Raw genomic sequence first — 26,126 nt, forward strand, 5'->3', positions numbered from 1 at the left:
ACACTGGTAGACAACTTTGTAGAGCGGTCCGAACAGAATCACCTGAAGCTGTCCTTCCTGTCGATGGTAATCGAGGATGCCTTCACAGCCACTACGGATCAGGGGGGAGGTGGTGGAGGAGATGGAGGACTACAAATACTTGGGAGTGGTGACGACAAAAGACTGGACTGGAAATTTAACACAGAGGTTGTGTACAAGAAGGGGATGAGCAGACTCTATTTCCTGAGGAAGCTGAGATTCTTTCAACGTGTGCAGCAAAATATTGGAGATCTTCTACCCCTCAGTTGTTGCTAGTGCCATTTTCTTTGCTGCTGTGTTTTAGGGCAGCTCACTCAGGCTGCTCAAGCTGTATCTGTCCCTGCCACATGCCATCACCCTGTACAATTACAGTTAAACTTTTCAGAACAATACAATCGGAAGCACCTTATGTTTTTTCTCACAATCTGTCCACTGCACCTTAGATTTTTATACGTTGTAGGTGCAACTGGCATCCTAAAGATGATTGTTCATTTCTGGATTAATATGAACTTTCATTTTGATTATGAGAAGGCCTCAGTCTGATCAAACAAAGGAAAAGACTAGGCCCAAAAGCCTGGTAGCCTTTGTCCCTGAGCGCATGGTCACAGAAAAAGGCCTACCATGCAACTCTCCCCCAACAGGTCACACCCAGGTGTGAACTGTTAGTCCATTGGCTGACCTGACCTCTGGTGATGACATCACCATGGAGTCTATAAAACTGTAGGACACCTCCTGCTCACTCTCTTTCTTGGACTCTTTTCTTAGATTCACTCAACTCGACGCTCTCCTGCTGGAGTTTGTGTGTTGCATTTATTAATTTGTTAATAAATGTTTGTGTTTACTATATGTCTTTTTATTTAATATTACACAAAGATGAATGAGCCAGCCTCTACTTAGAAAATAACTTTTAAATCCTTCAACTGATTCAACTATTACATTTATCGGTGTTCAACCCTTAATAAGTAGTTTAATATATTTAATGAGACTTAGTTGTCATTCCGCCTATGACGGTGGTGCCCCAAGGAACTCTGGTTTAACTAGAGTAAATTTTATTATTATCTTTGATAATTATTGTTGATAGCTAATATTTACTTGATTAACAATACGTTTATTGAGAGTACACAATCTTATAATTTGAACGTGAGTCAAGGCCCTACATTTAATTGGTTCTCGGTGTAAAGTTTTTAATAAATTAAAGTTATTAATTTTTGGTAATTTCTCTTTATTCATTTTCTTTTTCAAATATTTCACTTGATAGTCACACTTTTTATCCAATTAACCTAAAGTACCTTGTACCAGGGAGCTCGCTTTGGTTTGCTTGGACAAGAGAAAACTGACTTTTTCACCCTATCCAGCTGTGCAGATTTCTCCTCCATGTCAGGAAAGTAGGAATGAAAATCCCAATCAATTGGCCAGATGTCCCACTATGACCAGCTTGACTGGAGCTCTGTCCACATCCTCACTAGAGAGAAAATCATCCAGCTGAGGAAAGCAGGTGAAATCCTCCTGTGTACCTCTCCACAGCTCTGCTTTCTTCAAGAAGCCACCCACCTTGTCATACAGGGTTAAAATGCTGGTGTCCTTGCCCTGCAGAGCCATATTCAGTAAATTCAGTTTGCTGAATATATCTGCGAGATAGCAAAACTTTGCCACCCAGTCGGTGTCCTGGAACAAGGTGGCATTGGGAGATCTGTGCTCAATCAGAAAGGCGTTAACTTCGGATCTCAATTCCAACAGCCGGTTGAGGATACATCAAATATATCCTCTCCTGTTGTTTTCCCCTCCAAACTTTTGCAGAATAGTATGTGCTCATAAATGTCGTCAGTATCAACGTACCTCACAAAAGCAACAAGTTGCGCATTTCCACTGACATCTGTGGATTTATCCAGCTGGAGTGAAAAAGAAGCGCCAAGTCCAATCAAAACATAATCTTCATGATACAGCCGGAATTTTGCCGGCTCTGGTTTGGCCTTCTTTGCCACTTGTCCCTCCGTGTTCTCAGATGAATTGCTTTTACGCTTCAACCACTACTCCATTGTTTGAGTTTTGACAGTGATTGACAGGTGGCATATGACAGGTTGGGTAGAATCATCCTAGTATGGGGGAGACTCTGGTTTTTAGGATAGTGAAACTGAATAGCTTACTGAATATAAAATTCATTTTATGAACTTGTACTTGTATTTTCTTGAAAATGTATTAGATGATACATTTTAAAGGATTTTTGCATGGATGCAACTTTTAAAATATATTTTAAGATCTCAAGTACGCCCTGGAGTGCCTTCACGTACCACCATTTAAGAACCACTGCCTTAGTGCATATTAAGATAAATAATATAAGGCTATTTAGTTTGTTTACTAAAAGGACAAGCTGTTCTATAGGAAAGGTATCCTTAAAGGACTCCTGTTGTCATCTGACTCTATTCAGAAAATCCAATTAAATAAAATTAACTTGACTTTCAAAGAGGGCGGGCGCCCCATTATATATTAATATACACTAGCTACAAAAGTAATTCTGCCAGTAAAATGACATTTGTTTTGGATAAAATCATGGAATGCATTACAGTGTAAAATGAATACAGGGAAGGAATACAAAAATGTTCTGATAAGCTGTGTGTATAGAAAACCTGGTTCTTTTAGATGAACTATATAACAACATAAATAACATGAAAATGGTGTTTGTCTGTGGAGACTTCAATATTGATCTACTAAACCCGCAAGAAAACGATTCAACAGCAGAATTCATCGATTCAATGTATAGCAACAGCCTACATCCTACAATCACACCACCAACCAGAATAACAACACACAGTGCCACACTTATTGACAACATGATAAAAAGTAACTACAAAAACCAACAACCACTGAGCAATGTCCTTACCACACAACACCAAGATTGCCATGCCAACTACAGCTGAATTGGACAAACTGCAGAGGATGGAAATGCTAATGGAGCCCTGCAGGTATATTTTACGACCTATATTTCGTCCTACCTGAGTGCGTGTTAGAGAGAAATTGAGTGTGTGTGTTTGAAAATATAGCATGAATATGTAGAGGAATTTAGTAGTAGTAATAACTTTTTTATATAAGTAAGTGAATGCAATACATTTGGAATTTAATGGGTTTCGATTTTTTTTCTGTTGCATGTATTTGGCTGAACTTCTGGTAAGAAAAAGTATGTTTCATGATCTGTGGTTCTGCCTGCTTTTAGCCATCTCTCTTGGGTGATCAGGTCATATGATGACCTGAAGATACGCAAAAAAAATGCCAACATTGCTTATCTGAAGATGGCAAATAGCTTTGGTTTTATATTTGATTTGATTAAATTAACGTTTAAGTTGAGATTTACAATAAATATTTTAACTCCTACTGTGTAAAGGGAATACTGCTGTTTAAAAAGCACCTTTTTTTCAACATTTGTTAATAGTGTTTGCAAACCAAATGTTCTTGCACATTTGTTCATATAGCAGTACTTTAAAAAAATAGTGTGTTCAAACTCCTTTTGAATTAATTATTGAATTTTGCACATAACAATGAGATAAAAATAAAGTTTGCATAAAATTGTCACCCAGCACTTATTATAATATGTTAAGTAATAATAAGTATACTAGTAATGTTATATCTTATTTGTGCAGCACCGCTCTAGAGATGGCCATACCAGTCTGCCAATCAGTGAGTCTGTTCACTGCTTTGGTCTGGATTGAAATATCTCAAATATTTGAAGGATTGCTGTTAAATTTGGTTCAGATATTCATTCTGCCAAGAGGATGAATCCTACTGACTTTGAAGATCCTATGACTCACCCATTACCTTTACATTTTATAATTTTATTGAAATATTGCAACATCATTTTGATGTATTGATGTTAAATTTGATTCAGGGACGTTAATGTTCCCCTCAGAATGTATAATAATAATTTTGATCCTCTAACCTCTCATCTGTGCCATTGTCAGGACAAATTTTTAGTTTGTTCAATACTTTAATGGTTTATGACCAAAATTTCTGCGAAACTAATACCATAACCATTAAAGCTGTGATTGGCCCCGATCCTAGAAGAACCTGCATAGTTTCTGGCCAACCCTGACCCAAGCCTGAACCGCTGCAGCAGTTTTGAGCCGAAGCCTAATAAAAATCCATGTGTGTAAGTTTAAAAACGACATATCCAGAAGACGGTGGTCACACACAGCTGTACACATCCCATATATTATTAATGACATTAGCAAAAGTGTCTGTATTAAACACAAAAACAATGACCCAGGAAGGGCATGGAGAACAAGCCTAAAGTATGTGTATATATATATATATATATATATATATATATATATATATATATATATATATATATATATATATATATCAAAGACACAGAACACAGCACAGAGAGCCCCTGATCCAGACCACAGTCCCTGAGCAGCTGAGGTGAATGATGGGGATGAATTTGTTTGAGTGGTCAAAAAAAACATACCTGCTTATTTTGGACTACTTTTCTTGTTACTTTGAGGTAGCAGAGCTCAAGGTCACATAAGCTGAGGTGACACTTTGAGCTGTGAGGGAGGCTTTCACCCGTCAAGGATATCCAGAGACGGTCGTATCGAACAATTGGCCACAGTTCTCATCAGAGACATTCAGAACATTTGCACAAGAGAGTGTGTAAAACACTTTCATAACAAGCCTCCTTACCCACAAGCAAACAGTGAGGTGGAACGGGCTGTGCGGTCTGTTAAGAACCTTTGGAAAAAAGACAGCAACCATGTCAGAGCAATACTGGCATACAGAGCCACACCATTGGAGCATGGACTCTCACCAGCGCATTTACTGATAGGGAGAAACCTGCGCACATCACTACCCCAGCCTTCAAGTAAACTGGATCCTAACTGGCCAGATTTGCAGGCTCTTCGCAGGAAGGATGAGGACTGGAGGCATAAGCAAGCTGCACATTACAACCTCTACCACCGTTTCAGAACACTTCCAGAGCTCACCTCTGGACAGAAAGTGTGGATCGCCACAGAGGAAGCTCCAGGAATTGTGTGAAAAACTGCACATATGCCATGGTCATGCTTGGAGGAGACTAACAGGGGCATTCTAAGGAGGAACAGGATCCACTTTAGAGCCACAGGGAATCCTCCTGAAAAAACAGCAGGCAGAGTTTCAAAGGTTCCTTAGAGACTGGAACTATGAGTTAAAAGTTCATGTGAAGATGCAAAGTTTATATCGGTTTACCAGGTAATACTTTTCGTAAAAGTTTAAACAAATAATGAATTAATGAAAAGATGCCTTAACAGTTAAGTTAAAAGTATGGCTTATGTTTGAAAGTCTATTGCTGAGCATAAAAGAGATGTAGCAGTAGAGACTACAGTATTCATATAAGGGCTTCCCGGGGTTTTGGGGCAGTTAACAGTTTTCATTACGGTAACCCATGGCGTCCTGTCTCATTTCATTCATTATACAGTCTTTACACAGAGCAGCTGATTGACACAGGCTAATCACACTTACAAAGACCACACTCGCAGCCTTCCGGTTGTGGGATAGTCTTTTAGGCTCAGCATTTTTGAATTTGAAATGTTACGTTGCTACCAATGATGGATGGAGCTCACACTGTGGAGTGCTACAACATCATGTTGAGCTGTTCACAGATTACTGCACAGTTAAGCTTCCTGTCTGTTATTTAATTTGTTGGCTCAAATGTGCGGGGCCACATGGTAAAACAGCTTTCTCTTATTTTGGGGTTTCTGTTGAAGCTTAACATTTTCAGAAAACTGAACAGATTGTCATTGATGAAGATGGAATTAGGTATGCATACGTGTAGAGAGCAGAGATGACACATTAAAGTCTCATGCTGGCCTGCTCAAATATCACATTTTTATAAATCTGATGGAAGTGTAGCTACACTCTTTTGTTTTGGAGTTGCCATTCAGTGAAAAAGACATCTGTCAGCTGGCAGATATGGTTGTTTTGCATTGAAAAGCAGTGGAAAATATCCTGAATCCTTATTATTTCCCCCCAATACACTGGACATCAAAATAACAACAAAGTATTCATTCTTGATGTATTCTGAAATACTTTATTTTTTTTTGTGGTTATACCACTGCTGTACTAGCATGTTTTTAAAAAAACAAAAAACATAGGCACTTCAACGAAAACCTTTTATTTTGAGAAAAAAACAGATCAATGAGCAAAATTAGAGAACAGAACCATTGTGTCAGAAGAGAAGATTTCAACAATGTTTTCTTCTATGGGATTAAAAAATGAATAGGAAGTGTAGAGGCCACAGCTTTGAATGACTTTCTCACACTGCTCTGGTTTGATCTTCTGTTCATTCTTCTTCAGTCTCTTCCACAGTTAAGTAACTGTAGCGTGTTGCATGCATTCTGTATTTGTGCTTCTGCTTTGCGTGGTGTGATGTGTCTTGCATCTTGAATGATGTTTTCGAAATTGATGTTATATATGCTATTTTGTCATGGTTGTTAACTTCTGTGCATGTTTTGTAGATTGCCCTGGCTAGTAATTTTAATCAATTGTTTTCTATATTCTGTTCTGTTTTTAGGGTGACTTTAGCATCTGTCTAGGGACTACAGATGAAAAATAGCCTCTTGGCTAATTCTGGCGAATTTGCAGTAATGTTATTAATGTGCACTGTCCCTGTTTTCAAATAAACTAAACTACACAGGTTTCTTATCAATTACTTTACCGATGATTTTCCAGAGATTCTCTATGGGGTTTAGATCTGGCCTCTGGGCTGGCTATTTCATTGTTTCAATTCAATATTCTTAGCTTCAAGGAACTGCTTCACCTGTTTTGCAGTGTGACAAGGGGCATTGTCTTGTATGAAAATTTCAGCTGATGGAGACAGTGAAAGTAATGCATGTTGCCGAAGGAGGTAAACATTTGCAATCACCCTGCCATGTTGCTGTACAAGAGGCCAACCCCTGCTGCAGAAAACATCCCCCAAACTAGGGATGGGCATTCGATTAAATTATCTTAGTTGATCGTCGTGAGAATTAGCGATTGATTTTCAAAAAATCATTAATATTTTTACATTAAAATGAACTATATTTTATGCTATATTCAAAATGCAATGAAAATACAAAACACAGCGTGATTTTGATTTTTATGGACAGGATCTCAAGGCGCAGCCAGGGGGATGAGTGTCGAATTTGGGAACCTTAGAATTGCGCCTCTGCTCTTTGTGGAAAATCTGGTTCTGTTGGCTTCACCAGAACATGCACACACCCTCAGCACGCAATGGAGCAGTTTTGCAGCAGAGTCTAGAGCAGTCAGGATGGAAATCAGTACCTCCACGTCTGAGGCCTTGGTAGGCTGCCAGAAAGCGGTGAATTGCTCCCTTCAGCTTCTGCGGAGTTACTGCCTGCAGTGAAACAGTTCAAATATCATGGGGTTCTTTTCTCGAGTGAGGGTATTTGGAGCGTGAGATGGACAGGCGGTTTAGTGCTGCATCAGTAGTGTACATGGCACTGTAAAGGGCCACTGTGGTGAAGAGGGAGCTGATCAAGAAGGCAAAATTCTTAATTTATCTGTTCATCTATGTCCCAACCCTGACCTATGGTCATGAGCTTTGTGTAGCGACTGATTGAATTTCTTATGTAGTCTGGCAGGGCTCAGCCTTAGAGATATTGTGAGGAGCTCAAACATTCAGATTGAGCTTGGAGTAGTGCCACCTTCACGTCAAAAGGGGCCAGTCGAAGTGGTTCGGGCATCTGGTCACGATTCCTCCCATTAGAGGTTTTCCGGGTGCGTCCAACTGGACAAAGTCCCCAGGGTAGACCCAGAACACACTGGAGTGATTATTTTTCTTGTTTGGCAAGGGAACAACTTGGGGTCCCCCAGCAGGAGCTGAAAACCATTGCTGGGGAGAGGGGTGTCTGGAATACTCCGTTTGGCCTTCTGCCCCCGTGATCTGGCACCGGATAAGCGTTGCTGAGAGCAGGACGAAACTTTAACCATCTTTTTAACCTTTTAACAGCCACTGGTTTGTCAGCAATCAAATTCTTCAGTATGGTGATTAGCATATGAGCTTGCAATACAGCTGTGCACCCAGCAGTCAGTTATATGGCTTTATTTTTACCATCGGATCACATTTCTGCTGGAACATGTCTTGTGTAGTGTTTGGTTTTAAAGCCTTTATCTGTAATTTTTGAGGGTAGAAATTGCTGCTATATTCCCTCTCACTCCATGTTAACTACCATGTAGCTACATTCTAAAGCAGACAAAGCTGGTGATATTGGTTGCTTATGTTTTCAATTTTTCGCAAGATTTGGATCAGACTCCTGCTGAACATGTCTGATTGTGTGGTCTTTGGTTTAGAATACTTTATTGGTTATTTTTGATGGGAGAAAATGCCACATTATACTCAGTAGTATATATACGCAGTAGTACGGAGAACCGAGAGCTAGAAGTGCTGACCAATCAGAGCAGACAGGGCTTTTTGGGAGGGATTCTTAAAGAGACAGGCGCTGTAACAGAAGGTGCAGCAGCCATGAGCAGTATGAGAAAAATAAAGCGTTTTTTTTTAACATTAAAGCATGTAAACATGTTCTAGTAGAAACACAAAATTAATTTATGAACCTGAAAAAGATTATAATAGGTACCCTTTAATAGTTATAAGCTTGAGTAAGACTGCAAGCACTTCATGACCTCTTGCACTGTTGTGCATTTAGGAAAAGGGTTAGGGTTATGGTTAGGATTAGGGTTAGGGCTAGTAAACACAAGTGCACAGACTTTTCCCACATTCTCCTTGTGTTTACAATGTGAGATTACTGTGGTTGGTTCACATATTCACTGAAGAGTGTCTGTCTTCAGGTAGAATCAGAATGAACGAATGCCCTGAAAGCTGTGTGGTGTCAGGCCATCTTTCTGCTCCACTGCTTCTTTCACCCCTGCAGCCTGCACATCTTCTCAACTCGCCTCACTTTAATCCCTGTTATTTGCCCTCCCACCCATTCCCACTGCTGCTCTTCCTCTTTCCCTTTGTTTATTCATTCACACTTGATTGAATTCCAAAGGAATTTTGCCATCATGAATACTTCTTAGTTCCGCTTTACTTTCGCGGTTTTCAGCTTAATTCTTTTTCCTCTTGCAGTGGGCTGGTAGCTGATAGCTTGAGCTCTAGTATCAGCCCATCAGATAGCAAAAGCAGTCAAACTGACCTTGCCGTCCAATAACTCAAAAACTCATTTGAACTTGCAATGAGCCCTTTGTTATCATGTCAGCCCTGGTGTTGTGATTCATGACCTCGTGTGAAAGTATGATGGGATATTTAACCTAAGTCTCTGCCCTAGATGACCTCACTTTCAGGCCTTGCCTCTTGTACTCTGACTGGTGTAGTAGCTGCAGCCTGGTAGTCAGCATTAAATCAAGGAACATATTTGTGTCCTTTATTGCCAGGGCAGTGAATAAATCCCCCAACAATCATCATCATCACCACCAAGCTGGGCTTGTGTAACCATCCTCCCTAGAGTGATGAGGTTGTTAATATTCAGATTAACACAGCAGGTCTGAGTGTGTTGTCGGTCATGACACATGGGTTAATGCCAGCAGATGTTTGTCCGCCACATCATTCTGAGACTATGTTGCGTCTGCACATGAACTCACAGAATGCTGGGTTTATATCATGCAGCAGGAACATACAGTAAGTCCTGCTGCCGTCTGCTAGTCAACTGCTCACCTTCAATAAGCAACTTATTAGCAATCTGTCAATTTGACAACAGTGGGTTCAACTCTAATGTTCTTGCCTTTTTAAAAGGAAGGATTTAGTTGCCAGTAACCTTTTGGCTCAGATGCCAAGGGGACCGGTAGATGAAATAATCTACAGTCCAAGTAAACTTTTTTAAAGGCTAAATAATAAATTATGAATAAAGTATTATTTAAAAACACATTTTAATATTACTAATTGATTTTCAAAACTTTGCAAATTGAAAACTTTTACAGTGCAAAACTTTGACAAAGGAAACACTCACAACATATTAATTACTCATCAGAACTACAGATGGGGCCGAGCCGATCCAGTGTGCATCTCTAATCAGAACTACTCCTCACTGTCTTCAGCAGACACCCTCTTTGCACTATCATCTATGTAGTCAGGCCGCCCGTTTCTAACTGAGCTCTCGTGCCACAGCATCATAGTGTGTCCGGCAGACGGAGCAAAACATGACACCCGTTGAGTCGTCATACTGAAGCCATTCCCATTCAGTCTTCCACTTCTCACTGAACTTCCTCACTCCTGCTTTTTTCGTCAATGTTTCGTCTTCTTTATCACCTTCCTTTCCACCAATCTCCTCTGTGTTTTTCACAATTATTATCATTATTGATGAGTCTGACAATTAATTTTACAAATAACATAGATAAGTGAAATGCAAATACAACCCCATTTCCAAAAATGTTGGGGCGTCGCGTAAAATGCAAATACAAACAGAATGTGATGATTTGCAAAACATTGCAAAGAATTTGGGGAAGTTCATTCATCGTCTACAGTGCATCATCATCAAAAGATTAAGAGATTCTGAAGAAATCTTTGAATGCAAAGGACAAGGCTGAAAACCAATATCCGTCACCTGCACATTTGTGAAGGCACCATTAATGCTGAACCATACAGGTTTTGGAGCGACATATGCTGCAAAGTAGATAACGCTATTTTCAGGGAATGTCTTGCTTATTTAAGCAGGACAATGCCAAACCACATTCTGCATGTATTTCAACAGCACTGCTCCATAGTAAAAGAGGCTGGGTGCTAAACTGGCCTCCTGCAGTCCAGACTTGTCACCCATTGAAAATGTTTGGCACATTATGAAAGGTAAAATACGACAAAGGAGACCCCAAACTGTTGAGCAGCTGAAATTCTACATCAAGCAAGAATAGAAAACATCCCACTTTCAAAATGACAGCAATTGGTCTCCTTAGTTCCCAAATGCTCACAAAGTGGTATTAAAAGAAGAGGTGATGCAACAGAGTGGTAAACCTGACCTTGTCCCAACTTTCTTGAAATATGTTGCTGGCATGACATTCTAAATGTCGATATAATTTTCAAAAACAATTATATTTTGCTGTTTTAACCTTTGAAACGTCTTTGCGCTGTGGTGGGTGGACAGAGGCACAAGAAGAGAACTACTACCAAACCTTCTTTTGGATCATATTTTCAAGGACTTTAACTTTTGGATTATCTATGTTATAATTTAAAGGCAAACAAAGTGAAAAGAAAATAAGAAAGGGTAACATGACGCCTGCTGCATTATAGTACGCTTGAGTAGGGTCTTAAAATTCAACCACAGTAAGTCAGAAATGTTCCTTTAACAGTCATGTCATCAGTCATATCTTAAGGAGCTTGAAACTACTCTAAAAGGCAGATGTGAATATGAGAGATGACGGTTGCTTTCTTGTTAAATCCATTAATTATTTTATCAATTACCTATAATAAAAGAGAAGAAAACTTAAAAATATTCCCATTTGCACAAGCAGTGAATTCTGGCTTATTTGGGGGGGGGGAAAAGACTTCCACAATGGATAATTAGGGTTTAAGAGTTAGGTTAAGTTACTATCAATTAAGCTCAGCACTTCCATGTGATGCTTCACATTAAAACCTTGAATGAAACTGTATTGTACTGATGGAGTTAGTGCTGTGGAAATGTAGCCTACGTTATACTGAATTTAGACAACAGGTAATTGTTGAGTTTGTATTAACGGCAAATAAAAAAAATAAAACTGGGGAGGCCTTATGAAACAAGGAACATTACTAACTAAATATGTACACTTCTGCTTTCTCACATGCATGCATTATGTCAGTACACACAGAAAGGGCTTAGTAGGAGACTGTCTTGTTGAATTGTCGTGAAGAAACAGAATCGCCAAAGGTTGCTTTAAACCAAGACACATTTGTAAGAGCCTCCTTGCTCTAGCTCTCTGAATGAGTGACAGTCAGTTTGATTTTTAGCAGAGACTTGCCAGTACATGGATCCCTGTCCTTCTGTTTGCTCGCCATCTGTCAGTCTTTGTTAACTCATTTGCTACCATCTGAATCTGAAAATCAGGAATGTTAGCCTGTGAAATTGCTGTCGCTGTTGATGGGTGTGGGGTTTCACACACACACAATGCATTGTGATGGACACTGACTGTAAGCTGTAATCATGACGATGTGAACCCTGTTTTACCCTGAAGGCACTAACCTCAAATTTCTTGTGTCTTTGTTTCCATTGAATAACTAGCGGTAAAGAGGCTGATGAAAGAAGCTGCTGAACTGAGGGATCCCACAGAGCACTACCATGCCCAGCCACTTGAAGTAAGTTCACCACAGGACAGGGCTGTGCTGTAGTGCCTGTATAGTGCCAGGATTATTTGAACAATATTACTTTAATTGAGGTTCACAACACCACCATAGTAGAGCCAGACCGTATCTATATCGTTCAGCTGATATTATCTGCTCATTTTGACCTATAACACAGGGTTTTTCCTGCATTAAAATTTTTTAAGGCGGCCGCCTCGCTGAAATTGTCTTGCCGCGCTGGAATCTTGATTGAAAATCAATGTAGTTCTACGGAAGCTGAGTGGCGATGTTTTCACTTTCAAAAAGTGCAAATAGTCCCACAACAGTCAACCAAAGTTAAATTAACATAAACATCCATATTATAACAACTGTTTCAAATCAATAGGCCTAAATTAAAACATAGTCCAGTCATCTTTCCATTATGGAAAGGGCCACATTAACCAGCTCTAACTGGGGGATCCCGAGGCGTTACCAGGCCAGTGTTGAGATATAATCTCTCCACCTAGTCCTGGGTCTTCCCCGATGCCTCATCCCAGCTGGACGTGCCTGGAACACCTCCCTAGGGTATCTGAATCAATTAAATAAAAAATACATACACACATACACACATTGCGGAACTGTGTGGCAAGTGGCAACGAATCTAGTCAAGATTTTTCACCAGAAAAACCAGCATGTTTACTTTGTCTGGCTTTAACAGGGCACGTTGTGGACTGACAACTTTACCTGCGGTGCTTAAAACCCGCTCTGATGGTGAGCTTTGTAGCACAGACACACAGGTACATTCGAGTCACTCGCGACATCTGGGAAAAGTGCCCGGCAGCACATTTCCACCAGAGAAGTGGGTCCTCATCTCCTTGAATAACTGGCTCCAAACAGTAAGCTGCTATTTCAGCTCCGACTCGGTCCTCTGCATTGCCGACGGGACCCGCCACTGCATCGGCCTGTTTTTGCAGGAGACTTTCCAGAGTCATCTTTTTTCGTGGGGGTTCGGTTGCGTCTCTCCCTCTTCCACTCTGATGGCCACTGGACCTGCTGGTGCTTGCCTCACTAAGCTCACAATCTGAGCATGTAATTCAGCCTTAGTCTCAGCCAATGCGTTTTCATCAGTCTCATATCCTCCACGGTAGCCTCCAGCTTTGTTAGAATTCCAGTTTTTATTGACTTTGTTAGCTGGAGGTCGTTTTCTGACACAGCCAACACATTGTCCCTGCAAAGCTGGACTATGGGGACAATAGAGGAACTGGTCACATCATTTTCTCCTGACAAAATATCAGTGAAGTCACCGACTAGTTTTCAGTGCGTCTTGAACATTTTTCAAGACGTCTATGTCCTGCCAGGTCAGAGACAGGCTGCTCCTTCTGTCATCAGACAGGACGTGTCTGACCACTTGGGCCTGCTCGAGGATGCGCTCCACCATTGCCAGTTTGGAGCCCCAGTGAATTGCGCAGTCCTGCCGATGGATGAATGAATGAATGAATGAATAGGCCTAAATAAAAAAATGTGCACGCTTACGTTGCCAGTTGTGTGAAAAGGCCCCGACAATATTACGGCATAGTCCGAGGGCACAAGTTTAGATTGTGACCGAAGCAGTTAAGCCACGACCAATGATGGGACCTGATTGCGGCAGAAACGTTGGCAGCGTTGTCAGTGGTTATGGCTGAAAGTTTTTTCTTGTCAATTTGCCAGTGCAGCTCTGAGCGCACAAGATTGTCAAATGCATCCTTGCAGCAGTGAGTGGGTGATTGTTTCGGACATGCGTCCTTTGGTTAGAGGTGTTTCCATCTCTTGCGGACACCTATTTACAAATTGCCTCGTGAGTATTTACCGCCTCTCCCTTTTCATTAGGTCGGAGCCCGAAATACTGCCAAACTGCAGAAGTCGTGTTCTTCTTTGAGACCAGGTCACTCGGTGCACGACTGGCCATCTTTCCCCCTCTTTCTCTCTCTTTCTCCTCCACACAGTCACGTGATAACAACCACAAATGCATGTTTAGGCATTAAATAAATTAGTTTTAATATTTAATCCTTGTCTTATATATAAGTGCATTACATGTTTTAAATGCCGGTATTGAAACTGATACGTTGCTATTTTTAAGACCCGTGGTATACCGTATTACCTTATAACCGCCCAAGCCTAGTGTCCACACTGACAAGTGATAACTTCATAATCAAACTTAACGCAGACTGACTTGATAACTTCACAATCAAGCAGATTGACTTGCCGGTTTAACGAGTGACCCTGTTAACTGGAGTGCCTCTGTAGTTGCAGAAGATGAAAACAGGATTGTGTTTTTAAGAGATACTCATAGACTGTATAAAAAGGGAATACTCTGAGATACTACAGTAAACCAGAGTGACAGGTTCGTGGCTGTTGGAGCACCAAGTTAATCTAATCTAATTTTTATTTATTTATTTTTTTCTATCTGAATAAAATTCTAGATGTTTACACAAGCAGGTTTCAAAGAAAAATAGATTAATTCTCATCTCATCTTCATCCGCTTATCCGGGGTTGGGTCGCGGGGGCAGCAGCTTTAGCAGGGGACCCCAAACTTCCCTTTCCCGGGCCACATTAAGCAGCTCTAACTGGGGGATCACGAGGTGTTCCCAGGCCAGTGTGGAGATATAATCTCTCCCCCTAGTCCTGGGTCTTCCCCGAGGCCTCCTCCAAGCTGGACGTGCCTGGAACACCTCCCTAGGGAGGCGCCATGGGGACATCCTTACTAGATGCCCAAACCACCTCAACTGGCTCCTTTCAACGCAAAGGAGCAGCGGCTCTACTCCGAGTTCCTCACAGATGGCTGAACTTCTCACCCTATCTCCAGGGAGACTCCAGCCACCCTCCTGAGAAAACTCATTTCGGCCGCTTGTACCCGCGACCTCGTTCTTTCGGTCATGACCCAGCTTTCATGACCATAGGTGAGGGTAGGAAAGAAGATTGACCGGTAGATCGAGAGCTTTGCCTTCCGGCTCAGCTCTCTTTTCGTCACAACGGTGCGGTAGAGCGACTGCAAAACCGCCCCCGCTGCTCCGATTCTCCGGCCAAACTCACGCTCCATCATCCCCTCACTCTTGAACATGATCCCGAGGTACTTGAACTCTTTCACTTGGGGTAAGCACTCATTCCCTACCCGGAGTAAGCAATCCACCGGTTTACTGCTGAGAGCCATGGCCTCAGATTTAGAGGTGCTGATCCTCATCCCAGCCGCTTCACACTCGGCTGCAAATCGATCCAGTGAGTGTTGAAGGTCACTGACCAACGATGCCATCAGGACCACATCGTCTGCAAAAAGCAGAGACGAAATCCTCAACCCACCGAACTGCAACCCCTCCCCACCACTACTACGCCTCGATATCCTGTCCATGAAAATCACGAACAGGATTGGTGACAAAGCGCACCCCTGGCAGAGGCCAACCCCCACCGAGAACGAATCCGACTTACTGCCGAGGATCCGTACACAGCTCTCGCTTTGGGTGTACAGAGATTGGATGGCCCACAGAAGTGACCCCCTCACCCCATACTCCGGCAGCACCTCCCACAGTATCTCCCGAGGGACCCGGTCATATGCCTTCTCCAGATCCACAAAACACATGTAGACTGGATGGGCATACTCCCAAGCCCCCTCAAGGATCCCTGTGAGAGTGAAGAGCTGGTCCGTTGTTCCACGTCCAGGACGGAATCCACATTGTTCCTCTTCAATCTGAGGTTCGATTATAGGACGAACCCTCTTTTCCAGCACTGTGGAGTAGACTTTACCAGGGAGGCTGAATAGTGTGATACCCCTGTAATTGGCACACACCCTCTGGTCCCCCTTTTTAAACAGAGGAACCACCACGCCACTCCCTTGGCACTGCCCCAGACTTCCATGCAATGTTGAAGAGACATGTCAACCAAGACAGCCCCTCCAAACCCAAAGTTTTCAGCATTTCTGGACAAATCTCATCAATCCCTGGGGCTTTGCCACTGTGGAATTGTTTGACTACCTCAGTGACTACCGCCAGGGATATTGACAATGATTCCCCATCAGCCTCCAGCTCTGCCTCTACAAAAGAGGGCGTGTTAGTCGGATTAAGGAGTTCCTCAAAGTGCTCCTTCCACCGCCCTTCCGGGATGTGTTATCCCGGAAGGCCTCCTTCTTCAGTCGGACAGCTTCCCTGACCACCGGTGTCCACCACAGTGTTCGAGGGTTACCGCCCCTTGAGGCACCTAAGACCTTGAGGCCACAGCTCACCGCTGTAGCTTCAGCAATGGAAGCTTTGAACATTGCCCACTCCGGTTCAATGCCCCCAACCTCCACAGGGATGCCAGAAAAGCTCCGCCGGAGGTGTGAGTTGAAGATCTCTCGGACAGGGGCCTCCTCCAGACGTTCCCCGTTCACCCACACTCCTCGTTTGGGCTTACCTGGTCCGTCCAGGATCTTCCCCCATCCTCTGACCCAACTCATCACCAGATGGTGATCGGTTGACAGCTCTGCCCCTCTCTTCACTCGAGTGTCCAAAACATACGGCCTCAGATCAGATGATACGATCACAAAATTGATCATCGACCTTTGGCCTAGGGTGCTCTGGTGCCACGTACACTTATGAGCATCCTTATGTTCGAACATGGTGTTAGTTATAGACAATCTGTGACTAGCACAGAAGTCTAATAACTGACGACCACTCAGATTTAGATCAGGGAGGCCGTTTTTCCCAATCACACCTCTCCAGTTGTCTCCATCATTGCCCACGTGGGCGTTGAAGTCTCCCAGCAGAACTATGGAGTCTTCTCCTGGAGCCCCATGCAGGACTCCATTCAGGGTTTCCAAGAAGGTCGAATGCTCTGAACTGTTGTCCGGTGCATATGCACAAACAACATTAAGAGTTTTCCCCCCTACCACCCGCAGGCGTAAGGAGGTGACCCTCTCGTCCACTGGGGTGAACTCCAACACCGCGGCGCTCAGCCGGGGGTTTGTGAGTATCCCCACACCCGCCCGGTGCCTCACACCCTGGGCAACTCCAGAGAAGAATAGGGTCCAACCCCTATCCAGGAGTACGGTTCCAGAACTGAGACTGTGTGTGGAGGTAAGCCCCACCAGATCTAACTGGTAGCGCTCCACCTGCCACACAAGCTCCGGCCCCTCACCTTCACTGTCACCCATGCAGCAGCGCACCCGACCCCGGCGAGCCCTCCGTCTGGGCCTGGCTTGAGACAGGGGCCTCGGGCTTCCTCCGGGCAGGGTCGCTCTTCCTCGTTTGTCCATTGAATCTTTGTGAACCATTCTTAGTCCGGCCCCTCGCCTGAGACCACTTTGTTTACTGTAACAACAAGCAACGAACAAAACGCCACTGATATATTTACTCAAACAAAACTATTAAGACTGATCAGGTAGGTAATTGACAGCTACGCATTCTCTTGTTTTTATTAACCAACATCTGCCGTCACAATGGCAACTGCAGACTCTTTCAGCTGAAAGTGTCCAGTTAACGGGTCACTCTTTAAACCCAAACACCGGTCAGGAGAGAAAACGTCGGTCGGAGCAGTGATGTCTTCGAGTGTGCACAGTTTCAGGAGACCTGCAGTGGATTCAACGCGATCTACTTGACATCGGGTCGGTGCATGTCAGTGTTTCTGTGGCTGTAGGCCGTTCTTATGTCTCATTCTGCTGCTGGTGTCTGTGCTGACCTTTCTTAACAGAAACATTACAAATACATACATCACAAACAAATACACATACACATGCTACTCACACACACACACAGACACACACACACACGCTAGTCTCACACACACACACACACACACAGACACACACACACACACGCTAGTCTCAGACACAGACACACAGACACACACACACACACACAAGCTCGCTTGTCTCACACAGACACACACACACATCCTATTCTCACACACAGACACACACACACACGCACACATACATTTTCTCAGCTCCAGTGGCTAACGTTTAAAGCTAGTGTTAAAGTCCGACACATTAACCGTAGCCTCATGTCGCATGAGCTTTCTAAAACAGAAAGTATCGTTACGTTAATGTCTTGACTTAGCTAAATGTCATTATGGGATGCCCTGAGATGTCTGTTAAGATTTGTTGTGTTTTTTCCTGTGATTTTGTGGTCGCATTTCTCGGCATCTTTTTCCACAACACCTACCGTTTTCTGTTCCATGTCTATGTAATGAAAGTGTTTCTACTTTTTCTCCCAAAGACGACCCCCGGCTGGTGTCAGACTTTGTTCTCATTTTTCTCTCTCAGTTGTCGTTAACGCTAACCCACAACAGCTGCATCTTCTGAATCTAAATAATGCCGTGTGTGGGGATTGAGGAAGTGACGTCGCCCAGACGCGAGACTGGGATAAAACTACAAAATAATAATAATAATAACGTGACTGTACTTTGCACATTATTACGTTACATTACTTTTGATCTGTACATATTACTTTTGGAAATTTTATATTTTTATATATATATATATATATATATAGTTATACATAAAGTTATATACAGTATATACTGTTTTATATTTTTGTTTTTACAAATAAATGTTATCTGTATAATATTGTTGGCGTTAAATATGTTGTTTGTATAGCTGGAGTTTGAAACGAAAACAATTCCCCCCTGGGATTATTAAAGTATTTCTGATTCTGATTCATAAAAGGGTCCTGTTTGAGCCGACAAATGTAATCTTATATACTGACTTTCACTATATCATAGTTTCAGGCACACTTCAGTACATGCCAGTGGTCTTAGTATCAGTTTATGCGCCCAGCTGGGACAATTTTATAAGGCTATTTGCCAAAATCCCAAACGCTGATCCTTGGAGGTTTAGAAATCCCCATGGGAAAGCTTTCTCCTTTTTTTCCCCAAGTACACCACACATTCTCCTGAATTGATTTATTCGAACTCGATAACAATCTCCTTCGACTCTGTGAATGCATGTGAATATCACCCAATAGTCACTTCTGACCATGCTCCCACCAAAGACATTATTTTTCCACGGGATACTATTCCACCATGGAGGTATACTTCACACTTACTGTTGGATAGTAAGTTTAAAGATTTTGTTGCGACCCAAGTCGGCTCTTGCATAGAATTTAATGACACCCCCGACGTCAGCAGTGGCACTCTGTGGAAAGTGCTTGAAGCGCTTATTCAGGAACAAGTGATATCCTATATTTCTCAAATGAGATGGGCTGAACAGGCTAGGCTGGTGGAAATTGTGGAGGAATTGTTAAAACTCGATGGAACTTACGCCACACCAAATATCGCTAGGGAACTTTGTATCATCTATGTAGCATCTTGCTGTTGGAGGTGCATGAGAATGTTAATTTCATGTTTTGGACGTGCTGACATGTCACGGTGACGTATTGCGTAATTTTGTATGTGTTGGTCACTCGTTTCACTGTTTGCTGCTCTTGCTAAATTCAGCTGTTTTTGCTATAATATTCACCCGAGTGGTAACTAATGCTTAACATTTAATCATCCACTAGTTCTACTCAAGCACTCACAGCTCTCCTTCTTTCAGTCACTTTTCATGTAATTCTACAGTCTTTTAGCCACTTCAGGTCAGCAGATAGCTTCACGGCTGGTGACAGCCAGGGTCCTCCTGGGTGACTGAGAGGAAAGCGTAGATCTAAATGGAAGCCTATGGTCCGCCCATTCACGTTTCAAACAAGTTTTCTCCACTCAGTGACACACCCGCTGAGAAAAAAACATTAGTTATTGGGAGCTCCATTCTGAGAAACGTGAACCCAGCGACACCAGGGACCCTAGTAAAATGTGTCCCAGGGGCCAGAGCGGGCGGCATTGAGTTCTATTTGAAACTGCTGGCTAAGGATAAACGTAAAAATGGTAAAATTGTTATTCACGGTGGCAGTAATGACACCCGATTACGTCAATTGGAAGTCACTAAAATTAATGTGGAGTCGGTGTGTGCATATGCAAAAACTGTGTCGCACTCCGTAATTTTCTCTGGTCCCCTGCCCAACTTGACTTGCGATGACATGTATAGCCGCATGTCATCATTCCGTCACTGGCTGTCTGGATGGTGCTGTAAAAACAAATAAAAATGCTAAAAGAGGATGCAGCAAAATGTGCCAAAATCATTGACATGTTTGCTGCTACCACAAGCTCGGCGGTTGTCGTTGGGTCGAGTGCAGCAGTCCTGGACCCGGCGCAGGCAGCGAGTGCACAGGTGGTTGTCGGAGAGATAGCAGAGGAGGAGAAGGAGGGAGAGGAGGAGAAGAAGGGAGAGGATGATAATGATGAGAGAGACGTGACCCAGCAGCAGCAGGGACAGATTGAGGTCTTAGAGGCCACTGAAATATTAGAACCAATGTGGCATCACCAATGAAAATGTTATTGGATGTGTACTGGGGAAAATGTAGGCTTATGCAAATGGTCAACCTAGGAATTTATTATACATATAATAATATTAATATATTAATTTTATTTAGGCAAGGTAAGGCAAGGCAACTTTATTTGTATAGCACTTTTCATACACAAGGCAGACTCAAAGTGCTTCACAGCACATGTCATGAATTAAAATGCATTACAGAAAGACAAAGATAATAAAAACATAGACAATAATAAAAACAGTGCGGACGTTAAAAGTGCAAAGATTTAGCAGAAAGCTAAGGTGAACATAAAAGTTTTCAGTCTAGTTTTAAAAGTGGTCAGAGTGGGTGAAAGTCCTACATCTTCGGGAAGTTTATTCCAGCTGTTTGTTGCATAATGACTGAAAGATGCTTTCCCATGATTTGAGTTTACTCTGCGAACCACTAACAGATTGGCCTCAGAGGATCTTAGTGATCTAGAAGGCTTATGTAGTGGGAGCATATCAGTGATATACTTCGGCCCTAGACCATGTAGTGATTTATTTATTTTGAAATCGATTCTCTGACGTACAGGAAGCCGGTGTAATGTGCTCACATTTTTTGGACTTTGTTAGAACTCTAGCAGCAGCGTTCTAAACAATGGGAAGACCTGCAAGGAGACTATTACAGTAGTCTAGCCTACTGGTAATGAAGGCATGGACGAGTTTTTCTAAGTCTTGAGCTGACATGAGCCCTCTAAGTCTCTAAGGCTGAATTTGTTACTGATTTGATGTGACTGTCGAAATGTAAATCAGAATCCATAATAACCCCAAGATTTCTGGCTTTATTTGAGGTTTTCAGGGACAGTGATTGAAGGCTGTTGGGTGACTTTAAACCTTTCTTTCTTAGCACCAAAAACAATTATCTCGGTTTTATCCTCATTTAGTTGAAGGACATTTTGGCACATCCAGTGTTTGACTTGCTCAATGCACTGGCACAGAAGATCTATGGGGCGATAGTCATTTGGTGATAGCGCTACATAGATTTGGGTGTCATCGGCATAGCAATGGTAGTCAATGTTATTATTTTGCATGATTTGTCCTAGTGGGAGCATATAGATGTTAAAAAAGTCAGCCCCAAGATTGAACCTTGGGGGACTCCACACGTTACGTTGGTTTGTTCTGATACAAAGTCGCCAATGGAAACAAAATAGTTCCTATCTTGTAGATATGACTTGAACCAGTTTAAGACTGTGCCTGAGAGCCCCACTCAGTTTTCCAACCTGTCCAAAAGTATTGAGTGGTCAACAGTGTCAAATGCAGCACTGAGGTCCAATAGCATTAATACTGAAGTTTTGCCAGAGTCTGTGTTAAGACGGATGTCATTTATAACTTTAATAAGGGCCGTCTCGGGGCTATGAAAAGGTCGAAATCCTGACTGGAGGTTGTTGTGGCAGCCAGTAGAAGCCAAGAAGTGATTTAGTTGTTGGAGTACAACTTTCTCAATTATTTTACTTATGAATGGTAGATTGGAAATTGGTCTGTAGTTGTTGATAATAGAGGCATCTAGGCTCCGCTTTTTTAGAAGAGGTTTAATGACTGCAGTTTTGAAGGCCTTTGGGAAATTGCCCGATTGAATAGAGTTATCAACTATTTGCAATACGTCTGTTGATAGGCAGTCAAAAACATTCTTAAAGAAGTTGGTAGGTAAAGCATCAAGACAGCAGGTGGTTGGCTTTAGATCTGTCACTGTTTCCACTAGAGTTTTAGAGTCTATGGCATTAAAGCTTGCCGTCATTGCTGTGTTATTTTGGCCTAAACGGGGTGGTGATCCAACTTTTTTGTTTGAGATATTGATGGCACGTCTGATGCCTTCAATTTTATCAGTATAAAAGAATGCAAACTCATTGCATTTCTGTGTGGAATGGAGTTCGGCTGGTATTTGTGTTGGGGGGTTGGTCAGTCTGTCAACAATTGCAAATAGGGTTTTGGCCTTATTAGTGTTGCTGTTTATGATATTGGAGAAGAATGTTTCACTAGCACTTTTTAAGACTAAATTTTAGGCCTGGAGCCTCTCTTTATAGATGTCATGGTGAATATGAAGTTTTGTATTTCGCCAGATTCTTTCAGCCTTCCTGCACTCTCTTCTCTGGGCTGTTACAACAGCAGCTTTTCTCCAGGGTGCCTTTTGCTTACCAGAAATCGTTTTAACTGTAACAGGTGCAATGACATCTATGATATTCACAATTTTGGAATTTAAGTTGTTTACAAGATCATCAGCATGGCATGGGTTTAGAGGTGGTAGCAAGGAGATGGCATCTTTAAGTACATTAGCATGTTCATTGATGTAGCGCTTTTTGACATTCTTTGATTCTGTTTGTGTTTCCGGAATTAAAGAAATATTAAAGAAAACACAGAAGTGATCAGACAATGAAAGATCAGTCACAAGAACGTCAGAAACATTGAGACCTTTTGTGATAATCAGGTCCAGGGTGTGTCCTTTACAATGAATAGCCTTTGTAGCCTCAGTAGCCTTTCACATGTTGAGACAGTTCAAATGTATCTAAAATAGTAAAAAGTTCCTTTGCACCCCTGTCATTCAAATCGTCAATATGAAAATTAAAGTCACCAGTTATAAGTAGGCAGTCAAAGTCAGTGGAGATGCTAGACAATAATTCGGTAAAATCATCGAAAAAATTTGCTGAGTATTAAGGTGGCCTGTAAATAATTAACAGGAGAATTTTGGGAGAGCATTTCAACACAGCACACAGGTGTATTCGAATGATGCAAAATCACCAAGTGACATCTGTTTCCCCTGAAATATGTTTTTAAATATAGCAGCAACCCCTCCCCCCCTTTTCCCAGATCTAAATGCATCAATAAATTTATAGTTGGGGAGTGCTGTCTCGATCAGAATGCTTGCACTGTTATTTTGCTCCAGCCATGTTTCAGTTAAAAACATAAAATCAAGTTTGGAAGTGGTAATAAAACCGTTGACTAAAAATGATTTTTTATTCAGAGACCTAACATTGAGCAGAGAAGGGGGTGCCACTGAGATGACGCTGAGGGGGGTAAAAATATAAGTTAGCTCCCGGAACTCCAAGGGAGAGAAGAGGGGAGAAAGGCTTATTTGAGGAAGGGAGGATGGAGACCTGGATGGAGGCTTGGGGGGTGTGGGGGAGGGATCTTCATGCGCATTCGAAATGAAGGGGGCGGTAGAGGGGGATGGACACCTCACCTCTTTGCTCTGGTGTCTCTCATGGTCAGTGCTCTCCTTTTGCAATGGTGGTCCTCCTTCGACGTTCATGATTAGCTGTGTTGTGTCTGTCTTTTTCGTTCGTTCCTCTTGTCTCTTGTCCTTGGCAGTGATGATAGATGGATGACGCAGGAAGTAAGACATGTTGGTCATGAAAAGCTTTACTCCCAGCTTATTTAGACAAAGTCCGTCTGCCTTAAAAAGATGCCTGCGGTCCCAGAAAAAGCTAAAATTGTCAATAAAATGCATTGAACGAGGAAGAAAAGCGCTGGAGAGCCACTCATTCAGCGAGTAAAGTCGACCGAATCTCTCAGCTCCTCTCCTGATCGGGGGTAGAAGACCACTGATAAACACCTCAGCATTCACAGCGCTGACTGTTTCAAAGAGTTTATTGAAGTGCTCTCTCAGCTCCCTTGATTGTTGTTTTTCAATGTCATTAAAACCAATGTGCAGAATGATAATTTTTAACATTTGGGTGTGCAGCCACAAACCTGTTCTTTAGTTGAACACTTGCTTGCTGGGGAGGTTTCTTGGTACTTTTCCTCTTCTCAGCTGTCTGCTGCTGTGTCCTACGCAGCAGTGGAGTTGATGAAGCGCTATGCCTGGATAGAGATGGTAGCGCAGGCCAATCGGTCAGATCAGAGATATCGGGGCGCTGGGTCCTCCCAGTTATCCATTCACCCTTGTCGCAGGGAGTTGGTCTTCTCTTTGGCTTTGCACTAAGTGTGTTCCAGGGAGGATTATCGCTGGTAGATTTATTACCCTGTACAGGGACCTCCCATTTCCTCGTAGCTTCATCATTGCTAGTTAGCTGGGTTCTGGCATGCCCCTGTCCACTGTTTTCAGTCAGTGCTAGAGTGGTATTGTTTCCACAATATCCATTCACTTCTATATATACTTCTAACCGATTAATTTTTGTTTCCAACAGTAAAATCTTCTGTAGTAGTTTGTGGTAATCTTCCGTAGAGAAGGGAGGCATCTTCTGCTGATAACCTTTAGCACTGTAGCACAGGCTCAGGCTTATCTTGAATGATAGGCCTCCCTGCCTAGCGTTGAGGAAGTCGTAAAAATATTGAAAAATGCCTCTGTTATCTAAAAGAAATATAATCCCACTGGTTTTGTAAGTATCCAGGAGCTGTTGCTCTTTGTTTCTTATTGAGGAGAAGCAAATAGTAGCAGATAGTAGAAAAAATGCAAGCAAAGGCGAGAGCAAGCAGAAAAGCGTCCGCACTGTAGCAAAGCAGGAAGCAAAGCTTCACTCGGAAATTTGTCAGCACATCAGACTTAGTCAGACTTAAAACATACGTGTGTGTGTGTGTGTGTGTGTGTGTGTTGCCTTTATAGCCTATATTGCCAAATAATGCTTTGAGTAGATCGATTGTATTCCTAATGTCTTCTTTATCTAGTCAGACAAATTAGTTGTATGGTAAGGACAAACTGGTTGGGGAACTTTATTTTGAAGGCCAGGTCAGCTGTTTTCATAAAATGTCATACCTGGAAGAAAACAGCAGCTCTGAGGAAGGCTGGAGTACAGCCGAAACTGCCAGCTAAGAAAAGGTAAGAGGACATCCTTACCATACAATCAACTTGTCTGACTAGAAGAAACTTTAACTTTCAAAATGCTTTGAGTAGATTTCGTGTCCAACTCAGTGTTATTTATTTTAGCTTGCCATAAAGTTATAGTTTGCAGGTGTTGCAGCTTACAGTTAGGCCTATTATTATCACATAATAGTAGTGAAACATTTCTTTGCTGATATGGATGATTAATCATTGGTAAACAGAGAAGAAACACTAGTGACACTAACATCCCTGCCTCTCTCTCTTTCCTTTGTCTGCCTGTCTCTGCATATCCCTCTTTCTTACTGTAGGCCTCATTGTCTTGTGTAAATTGTATGTTTAATTAAACACTGAAAGACATCTCTAGCAGTGTTTCTTTGACAACCACTTTCACTTCAAGTTTGAATTTTGGCACTGTGGTTGTCTCCCCCAAGAAGAAGGTCTCTGTGAGTAGTAAGAGCATATACATTTTTTAAAACATGGTTACTCTCTTCCATGTAGGCTACTGCACTTTATTTTAATTTTTGAAACTTCACAATGTGCACATACATCCTCTGGTATGGCGTGTGCTTACACATATCATGTAAATGACTATGGTGGGCCACCAGGGACGAAAATGCCAAGCCCATTTTTTGGTCCCAGTCCAGCCCTGGTCTAAAACCATGACAACCCAATGTTCGGATCAGGAAGCAGCGTCACAGTTTAATACACCTCTCTGCGCT

General features: G+C 42.3%; 1 protein-coding gene across 1 annotated transcript in view; it reads left to right on the forward strand.

Moving 5' to 3' along the window:
* Positions 1-26,126, forward strand: part of ube2j1 (ubiquitin-conjugating enzyme E2, J1) — a 115,418-nt gene that overhangs the window by 22,056 nt on the left and 67,236 nt on the right. The window contains exon 2 of the mRNA XM_083934018.1: positions 12,228-12,301. Coding sequence (XP_083790144.1) covers positions 12,228-12,301 — 74 coding nt within the window. The remainder of the gene's footprint in view (positions 1-12,227; positions 12,302-26,126) is intronic.

Source organism: Echiichthys vipera (assembly GCF_963691815.1).
Source record: "Echiichthys vipera genome assembly, chromosome: 19".
Classification (NCBI taxonomy): domain Eukaryota; kingdom Metazoa; phylum Chordata; class Actinopteri; order Perciformes; family Trachinidae; genus Echiichthys; species Echiichthys vipera.